This window comes from Oncorhynchus gorbuscha, linkage group LG24 (genome assembly GCF_021184085.1).
Source record: "Oncorhynchus gorbuscha isolate QuinsamMale2020 ecotype Even-year linkage group LG24, OgorEven_v1.0, whole genome shotgun sequence".
Lineage (NCBI taxonomy): Eukaryota > Metazoa > Chordata > Actinopteri > Salmoniformes > Salmonidae > Oncorhynchus > Oncorhynchus gorbuscha.
This window is the reverse complement of record NC_060196.1, coordinates 15615076-15624756: the sequence shown is the minus strand read 5'-3', so window position 1 is coordinate 15624756 and position 9681 is coordinate 15615076. Positions and strand designations below refer to the sequence as shown.

General features: G+C 43.7%; 1 protein-coding gene across 7 annotated transcripts in view; it reads left to right on the top strand.

The window, feature by feature from the left end:
- The first annotated feature begins 225 nt into the window (after positions 1-225).
- The window catches only part of LOC124013061, a 36576-nt gene continuing 27120 nt past the window's right edge, over positions 226-9681 (top strand). For 2 of the 7 annotated variants that reach the window (XM_046327195.1, XM_046327199.1), the window contains exons 1-5: positions 226-456; positions 933-1253; positions 1495-1797; positions 2291-2392; positions 2510-2560. In XM_046327195.1, the coding sequence (XP_046183151.1) occupies positions 414-456; positions 933-1253; positions 1495-1797; positions 2291-2392; positions 2510-2541 (801 nt within the window). In that variant the 5' untranslated portion in view covers positions 226-413 and the 3' untranslated portion in view covers positions 2542-2560. Of the gene's footprint in view, positions 457-932; positions 1254-1494; positions 1798-2290; positions 2393-2509; positions 2566-3791; positions 4703-9681 lie in introns of those variants that run through there. The other 5 variants (XM_046327196.1, XM_046327197.1, XM_046327194.1 and 2 more) reach the window with 5 other exon arrangements.

Here is a 9681-nt window from a genome sequence, read left to right as displayed (position 1 = left end):
AAGAAATAGAAAGAGTAAAAGTACAGATACAAAAAAAACTGACTTAAGTAGTACTTTCAAGTGTTTTAACATCATGGAAAGTGTTTCTGGAACACCAGAAATAATACCTAAACCAAGGAATGAGAAATGGTGGAGCCTACCAGAATGAAGAGAGACGTTTTCCCGAAATAAACGTGGTGAGTGAAAAACGTAATTACATAGCTCACCCCTTACAAGGTATCTCATTTTACCGCTATACGACTTTATATGCGTTTTTTGTTATCAAAATCAAAAACGAAGTTTTTGGAACGCATTCCTGTTGGAACGTTCCACAAATTATACCCACCTCGTTCCACAAAATATACCCGCCCACAAACAGACAGACAATGTATTTTTGAATTAACCTTAATCTGAGTACCCTATTGAAATGGAAAATGATCAACTCCGTTCTCTGGATATTACTCTTGCTCGAAAGTGGTAAGTCTGTCTTGCCAAACTGTGAGTTAATTACTAAAGTAGGCTACTATCATGTTACATAACTGTTGTGTAAATTATGTGAATAGGCTATTATTACAAAAGTGCAGAAAGAAATGCTGTTATAAATTTGCTTTTTGGTCATGTTGTTTTTGTAAAAGAGAAAATGTGTTCTCTGCTGGTTAAATAAAGGTAAAAAATAGTGTTATTTAGTGTTAAAGAGTTAGAAATGTGAACTAGGCTACACCTAGGAGCCATAACTACAACTCAATGGAACACTTTTTTAAAATAAATAATACAAAGACAATACAAACAAAAAAGTAAGTAGGTCACTGCGTACTGTAAAAGTATAAATTATTTAATCCTAGTCTATCGTGTGTTTGGCTTGGATCCAGGATCGCCTACAGGATTTAGTCCTGTTAATGCCTTGTATTGATGTAGCTACTGCCCTTAGCCAATGTTTTCTTTCTTATTTTCAGATCTGATTGATGCTGTAAATGTGTCGGGAAAAGAGGGAATGAAAGTAACTTTACCGACTGGACTTAATGACCTACCTAGTGGCACTATTATGGCATGGTCTTTCCCGTTGAGTGGTTCAGATTCATTTGATAACATAGCGCTGCTGAATGCTGGTGTGATTACAACGGACTACAGTAGGAAGTTCAAAGACAGACTGAAGCTGGATACTCAGACTGGATCTCTCACCATCAGAAACCTCAGCATCAGCGACTCTGGACTTTATAAAATACTTATCATCAATACACAGAGTTCATCTCAGATTGCAAATCTAACTGTCTATGGTGCGTGTCTGGCTTCTTGTTTTACTTCCCTTTTTTCCATTCTCTCATTTAGTCTCTTACCCAGAGTTGTTTTCAATGAAGATCAAAAAACATACCTCTGTATTTAGAGTTTGAAAAAGAAGTAGCCCACTTCTTCATATATGTTTAGGTCTCATTTATGACATCTTAGTTTTACTGGAAACACATTAGTTTAAATCTCTGTTTGTCATTGAGTCACTGCTAAATCATTCTGCTATCCCAGCCTCAGTGTCTGCTCCTCACATCAGTCACTCAGTGGACAGTCCATTTGAAAAAGTGAGCTGTTCCTTGATGTGCACTGTGAAGAACGGGAGAGAGGCGATCTTGTCCTGGTACAGAGGAGGGGAGATACTCAACCAGACCAGCAGCCCTGATCTTCTAGCCAATCTCTCTCTCCCTCTGGAGTTAAACAAAAGAAACATTGACACCTACAGATGTGAGGCTTCCAACCCTGCTGACTCAAAACCAACTCCACTCAACTTTCAAACGCTCTGCCCTCAATTGTCCTCACGCTCTGCCCTCAAAGGTATTGTTTTCCGTTTTGTGGATCAGTGAGAGCCAACACCCAGACAGCGTCGGCTATTCATTTCCTCACTAACAGCTTCTTTTGTAGGATAGTGAGGGGAGAAATATTTTTAACAGTAAAACCTGAGGGTAGTTTTTGCAAAATCCCTCAACATGCGTATTATCAAATTGTAATTATGTTAACTTATGTACTACAGGAAGCAGATTTCTGTATTTATTTTCCTATGATCCTTGTAGCCGACCTTCAAATACCTTCATCAGTGTCATGCATCAGTATTGACTAAAGCACATGGCAAGGGTTTGACCAGATGAATTTCATTTAGACGGGAAGAATATAGGCTTCAGGTGAATACAGGGCAAAGCCACATACGACATACAGTTGATTAAAAAAATATGGTAGATGAGAAGAAGTTAATGAAAAAGATATGACATGCAATGCCAAATGCGTGACTGAACAGTTCCCTAACCCCCACCCTCCATTTTACTCCTGACAGGGTCTGGTCGCAATCCTGTCCCAATCGCACTGGTCACATTGTTAGCAGTTGGGATAATAAGTGGTGGTATATTCTGGGCAGTTAAAATCATCAAATGTGGAGGTAAGTACAATCTGTGTTACAGTTGACATCATACAGAGCACCTGAAGGCAACAAATACACAACATACACTGTAGGTAATCATGTTACATTATGCCTTTTCCCTTTATTTCAATGCAGCCTGCAAGCAAAGAGAAGAAGAAGGATCCTGATGTGAACTTTCAGAGATTGGTAAGGTCAGTGTTTATGGATGTGAATATATGTGCATGCATATTATGCTACTTGGTTTTCTATGCAACTTCTGTATCTGTGAACACACACACACGCACACGCACACACACACACACACACACACACACACACACACACACACACACACACACACACACACACACACACACACACACACACACACACACACACACACACACACACACACACACACACACACACACACACACACACACACACACACACACACACACACATTTAGGAAGGAAGTGGTCACTTGTTGTTGGGTTGTATAACATACCAGCCAATGTGAAAATACAGAATACACAAGAACAAGCATAGAATGCAAATATACTGAACAAAAATATAAACGCAACATGTGAAGTGTTAGTTCCATGTTTCATGAGCTGAAATATCCCAGAATTTTTCCATACGCAGAAATAGCTTATTTCTCTCAATTTTTTGGCACAAATTTGTTTACATACCTGTTAGCGAGCATTTCTCCTTTGCCAAAAAAATTCCATCAACCTGACAGGTGTGCATATCCCGAAGCTGATTAAACAGCATGATCATTGCACAGGTTCACAATAAAAGGCCACTCTAAAATGTGCAGTTTTTCCACACAACACAATTCCACAGATGTCTCAAGTTGAGGGAGAGTGCAATTGACATGCTGACTGCAGGAATGTCCACCAGAGCTATTGCCAGAGAATTGAATGCTCCCTTCTCTACCATAAGCCGCCTAAAATGTTGTCTTAGAGAATTTGGCAGTACGTCCAACCGGCCTCACAAACGTAAACCACGTGTAACCACGCCAGCCCAGGACCTCCACATCCAGCTTCTTCACCTGCAGGATCATCTGATACCACCCACCCGGACAGCTGATGAAACTGAGGCGAATTTCCCCAGTAGGTGGGCCTATGCCCTCCCAGCCCCACTTATGGCTGCGCCCCTGCCCAGTCATGTGAAATCCATAGATTAGGGCCTAATTTATTCATTTCAACTGACTGATTTCCTTATATCAACTGTAACTCAGTAAAATCGTTTAAATTGTTGCATATTGCGTTGATATTTTTGCTCCGTAGATTTGGACCTTATTGAATTACAGGTTTCTGTTTCTATTTGTTTAAGTGCTGACTTTACAGGTTGAGTATATACTGGTATCTGGCACCGGAGGCGTCTGTTTACCAGAAGAGTCTGTTTTGTACTCAGAATCTTACCTTTTGTTCAGACAGGACTGGATTCAATCACTCCTCTCTCAAAGCTGTGACCTTGGCGTGGTTTAGAGGCTTGTGTGTCTCAATGACCCTGAGAGCTACGCCGGAGGGGGCTTGGGCCCCTGGTAGGTTTAGCCATTCCGGATTGGTCTTAGGTCAGGGGCCAGACCAACGACAGCATTGGTCCTACATGTTTCACGTTGGGATGGTGCTATAGGTTGGCAACCATAACACTCTGACAATGTTAAATACTGTGCATGTCTTTACTGTCATTTTAAATGTGTCTTTTTCATAGTATTGTACCTTTTACTTTACAAGAAATATGCTTGATAAAAATGCAATTTATTGTTGTTGGTTAAGTCTTAACATTTGTCAACCACAAGGTTGACCTGGTCCTTGTGCTCCAGCTCAGCAAATTACATTTCCACCCCCCCAAAAAAACACAAAAGAAGCCATAAAGATTTTATACCGATCTCACATTTATACCTTTCATTGCCACTATTGTATAATTGAGTGTCATTTCACATACAAATAGCACCGCTATTTATTTGTCTGTTGCATAATGTGTATGTCTTTAGTGTAATTTTAGATGTGTACTTTTTCATTGTGGTGTACTTTACTTGGTAAAAATACTATATTATTATTGTTATTTAGGTCATAACATTTGTCTGAAAACCAGGATTAGTAGTATTTAAACAAGCAAATGAGTTAAATCATGGCACCACATCCACTCCCTGAAACAGTTTTACCATTTATTTTCAAAATGCTTGTCACAGACTTCCCAAACCTGCTGTTCTCATGGGCATGTTTAAACTTGTGGAGAATGTTTTCACGAAGGTTTGTCCTACCTGTATCTCCGCTCTAGAGAGTCTCTGTTATGTTCTCCACTATTTACCAAATGACATTAAAGCCTGATAGGAACGTTTCTGTAGTGTTCTTAACCATATTGGACATAAGTGTCATAGTCATTAACTTAATAGAAAGTCAATAAGTTAGCTTAACATTGTTGAATATCAACCAGATACAGCACACGACTACCAGCATACTGTAATTGACGCAGGGTTAAGATGTTTGGCAGTGAGGAATGTACAACTCTATACATTACAGAGAACTCTTTGGAAATGAGCAGATAGGAGTAGTGATAAGACAATGGAAAAGTACACATTACAGGTGAGATAAGACAGGGAAAAAGACATAGGTTAGCATAAATACAGTAACCAGTCAAAAGTTTGGACACCTACTCATCCAAGGGTTTTTCTTTATTTTTACTATTTTCTACATCGTAAAATAATATTGAAGACATCAAAACTATGAAATAACATAGAATCATGTAGTAACCAAAAAGTGTTAAACAAATCAAAATATATTTTAGATTTTAGATTCTTCAAAAGTAGCCACCCTTTGCCTTGATGACCGCTTTGCACACTCTTGGCATTCTCTCAACCAGCTTCACCTGGAATGCTTTTCCAACAGTCTTGAAGGAGTTCCGACATACCCTGAGCACTTTTTGGCTGCTTTTTCTTCATTCTGTGGTCCAGCCCATCCCAAACCATCTCAATTGCATTGAGGTCAGGTGATTGTGGAGGCCAGGTCATCTGATGCAGCATTCCATCACTCTACTTCTTGGTCAAATAGCCCTTACACAGCCTGGAGGTGTGTTGGGTCATTGTCATGTTGAAAAACAAATGACAGTCCCACTAAGTGCAAACCAGATGTGATGGCATATTGCTGCAGAATGCTGTGGTAGCCATGCTTGTTTAGTGTTCTTTGAATTCTAAATAAATCAATGACAGTGTCACCAGCAAAGCACCATCACACCTTCTCCTCCGTGCTTCACGGTGGGAACCACACATGTGGAGTTCATCCTTTCACCTACTCTGCATCTCACAAAGACATGGCGGTTGGAACTAAACATCTCAAATTTGGACTCATTAGATTTCCACCAGTCTAATATACATTGCTCGTATTTTCTTGGCCCAATCAAGTCTATTCTTCTTATTGGTGTCTAGTAGTTTAGTAGTGTTTTCTTTGCAGCAATTTGACCATGAATGCCTAATTCACACAGTCTCCTCTGAACAGTCGATGTTGAGATGTGTCTGTTTTTTGAACTCTGTGAAGCATTTATTTGGGCTGGGTCTTCCTTTCCTGTGGCGGTCTTCATGAGAGCCAGTTGCATCATAGCGCTTGATGATTTTTGCGATTTCACTTGAAGAAACTTTCACCTTTCTTGAAATTTTCCGCATTGGCTGGCCTTAATGTAATGATGGACTGTCATTTCTCTTTGCTTATTTGAGCTGTTCCTGCCATAATATGGACTTGGTCTTTTACCAAATAGGGCTATATTCTGTATGCCACCCCTACCTTGACACAACACAACAGATTGGCTCAAATGTATTAACTTCTATACAGGGCACACCTGTTAATTGAAATGCATTCCAGGTGACTACCTCATGAAGCTGGTTGAGAGAATGCCAAGAGTGTGTAAAGCTGTCATCAAGGCAAAGGGTGGCTACATTGAAGAATAAACGTTTTGGGTTATGACATGATTTCTTATGTGTTATTTCATAATGTTGATGTTTTCACTATTATTCTACAATGTAGAAAATAGTAAAAATAAAGAAAAACCCTGGAATGAGTAGGTGTGTCCAAACGTTTGACTGGTACTGTATATAAATCCATCCATGTTTGAGGATGTCAGGAGATTATGTAAAAACCGGCCACTAGGGATAAAAGAGAGAACCATTAACTTCAAGTAGGTTCATCTGCCTCTGGTTCCAAAGGTTGCATGTTCGAAACCAGCGATAGAAAGTTATTTCTGTTTTAATTAAGCCTATCCCAAACCTCAACCCTAACCTTAAGCATTCTGATTTAATGCCTAAAATGTAAGAATTCAGAGTTAAATGCCTAAACTTAACCTTAAACATTTGGAAATTTGACGTTTGGAACAACTTCGAAATTTGACATTTACATTACATTTACATTTACATTTAAGTCATTTAGCAGACGCTCTTATCCAGAGCGACTTACAAATTGGTGCATTCACCTTATGACATCCAGTGGAACAACCACTTTACAATAGTGCATCTAAATATTTTAAGGGGGGTGAGAAGGATTACTTTATCCTATCCTAGGTATTCCTTAAAGAGGTGGGGTTTCAGGTGTCTCCGGAAGGTGGTGATTGACTCCGCTGTCCTGGCGTCGTGAGGGAGTTTGTTCCACCATTGGGGAGCCAGAGCAGCGAACAGTTTTGACTGAGCTGAGCGGGAACTGTACTTCCTCAGTGGTAGGGAGGCGAGCAGGCCAGAGGTGGATGAACGCAGTGCCCTTATTTGGGTGTAGGGCCTGATCAGAGCCTGGAGGTACTGAGGTGCCGTTCCCCTCACAGCTCCGTAGGCAAGCACCATGGTCTTGTAGCGGATGCGAGCTTCAACTGGAAGCCAGTGGAGAGAGCGGAGGAGCGGGGTGACGTGAGAGAACTTGGGAAGGTTGAACACTAGACGGGCTGCGGCGTTCTGGATGAGTTGTAGGGGTTTAATGGCACAGGCAGGGAGCCCAGCCAACAGCGAGTTGCAGTAATCCAGACGGGAGATGACAAGTGCCTGGATTAGGACCTGCGCCGCTTCCTGTGTGAGGCAGGGTCGTACTCTGCGGATGTTGTAGAGCATGAACCTACAGGAACGGGCCACCGCCTTGATGTTAGTTGAGAACGACAGTTTGTTGTCCAGGATCACGCCAAGGTTCTTAGCGCTCTGGGAGGAGGACACAATGGAGTTGTCAACCGTGATGGCGAGATCATGGAACGGGCAGTCCTTCCCCGGGAGGAAGAGCAGCTCCGTCTTGCCGAAGTTCAGCTTGAGGTGGTGATCCGTCATCCACACTGATATGTCTGCCAGACATGCAGAGATGCGATTCGCCACCTGGTCATCAGAAGGGGGAAAGGAGAAGATTAATTGTGTGTCGTCTGCATAGCAATGATAGGAGAGACCATGTGAGGTTATGACAGAGCCAAGTGACTTGGTGTATAGCGAGAATAGGAGAGGGCCTAGAACAGAGCCCTGGGGGACACCAGTGGTGAGAGCGCGTGGTGAGGAGACAGATTCTCGCCACGCCACCTGGTAGGAGCGACCTGTCAGGTAGGACGCAATCCAAGCGTGGGCCGCGCCGGAGATGCCCAACTCGGAGAGGGTGGAGAGGAGGATCTGATGGTTCACAGTATCGAAGGCAGCCGATAGGTCTAGAAGGATGAGAGCAGAGGAGAGAGAGTTAGCTTTAGCGGTGCGGAGCGCCTCCGTGATACAGAGAAGAGCAGTCTCAGTTGAATGACTAGTCTTGAAACCTGACTGATTTGGATCAAGAAGGTCATTCTGAGAGAGATAGCGGGAGAGCTGACCAAGGACGGCACGTTCAAGAGTTTTGGAGAGAAAAGAAAGAAGGGATACTGGTCTGTAGTTGTTGACATCGGAGGGATCGAGTGTAGGTTTTTTCAGAAGGGGTGCAACTCTCGCTCTCTTGAAGACGGAAGGGACGTAGCCAGCGGTCAGGGATAAGTTGATGAGCGAGGTGAGGTAAGGGAGAAGGTCTCCGGAAATGGTCTGGAGAAGAGAGGAGGGGATAGGATCGAGCGGGCAGGTTGTTGGGCGGCCGGCCGTCACAAGACGCGAGATTTCATCTGGAGAGAGAGGGGAGAAAGAGGTCAGAGCACAGGGTAGGGCAGTGTGAGCAGAACCAGCGGTGTTGTTTGACTTAGCAAACGAGGATCGGATGTCGTCGATCTTCTTTTCAAAATGGTTGACGAAGTCATCTGCAGAGAGGGAGGAGGGGGGGGAGGGGGAGGAGGATTCAGGAGGGAGGAGAATGTGGCAAAGAGCTTCCTAGGGTTAGAGGCAGATGCTTGGAATTTAGAGTGGTAGAAAGTGGCTTTAGCAGCAGAGACAGAGGAGGAAAATGTAGAGAGGAGGGAGTGAAAGGATGCCAGGTCCGCAGGGAGGCGAGTTTTCCTCCATTTCCGCTCGGCCTTCCGGAGCCCTGTTCTGTGAGCTCGCATTGAGTCGTCAAGCCACGGAGCGGGAGGGGAGGACCGAGCCGGCCTGGAAGATAGGGGACATAGAGAGTCAAAGGATGCAGAAAGGGAGGAGAGGAGGGTTGAGGAGGCAGAATCAGGAGATAGGTTGGAGAAGGTTTGAGCAGAGGGAAGAGATGATAGGATGGAAGAGGAGAGAGTAGCGGGGGAGAGAGAGCGAAGGTTGGGACGGCGCGATACCATCCGAGTAGGGGCAGTGTGGGAAGTGTTGGATGAGAGCGAGAGGGAAAAGGATACAAGGTAGTGGTCGGAGACTTGGAGGGGAGTTGCAATGAGGTTAGTAGAAGAACAGCATCTAGTAAAGATGAGGTCGAGCGTATTGCCTGCCTTGTGAGTAGGGGGGGAAGGTGAGAGGGTGAGGTCAAAAGAGGAGAGGAGTGGAAAGAAGGAGGCAGAGAGGAATGAGTCAAAGGTAGACGTGGGGAGGTTAAAGTCGCCCAGAACTGTGAGAGGTGAGCCGTCCTCAGGAAAGGAGCTTATCAAGGCATCAAGCTCATTGATGAACTCTCCGAGGGGACCTGGAGGGCGATAAATGATAAGGATGTTAAGCTTGAAAGGGCTGGTAACTGTGACAGCATGAAATTCAAAGGAGGCGATAGACAGATGGGTAAGGGGAGAAAGAGAGAATGACCACATGGGAGAGATAAGGATCACTATGCCACCACCCCGCTGACCAGAAGCTCTCGGGGTGTGCGAGAACACGTGGGCGGACGAAGAGAGAGCAGTAGGAGTAGCAGTGTTATCTGTGGTGATCCATGTTTCTGTCAGTGCCAAGAAGTCGAGGGACTGGAGGGAGGCATAGGCTGAGATGAACTCTGCCTTGT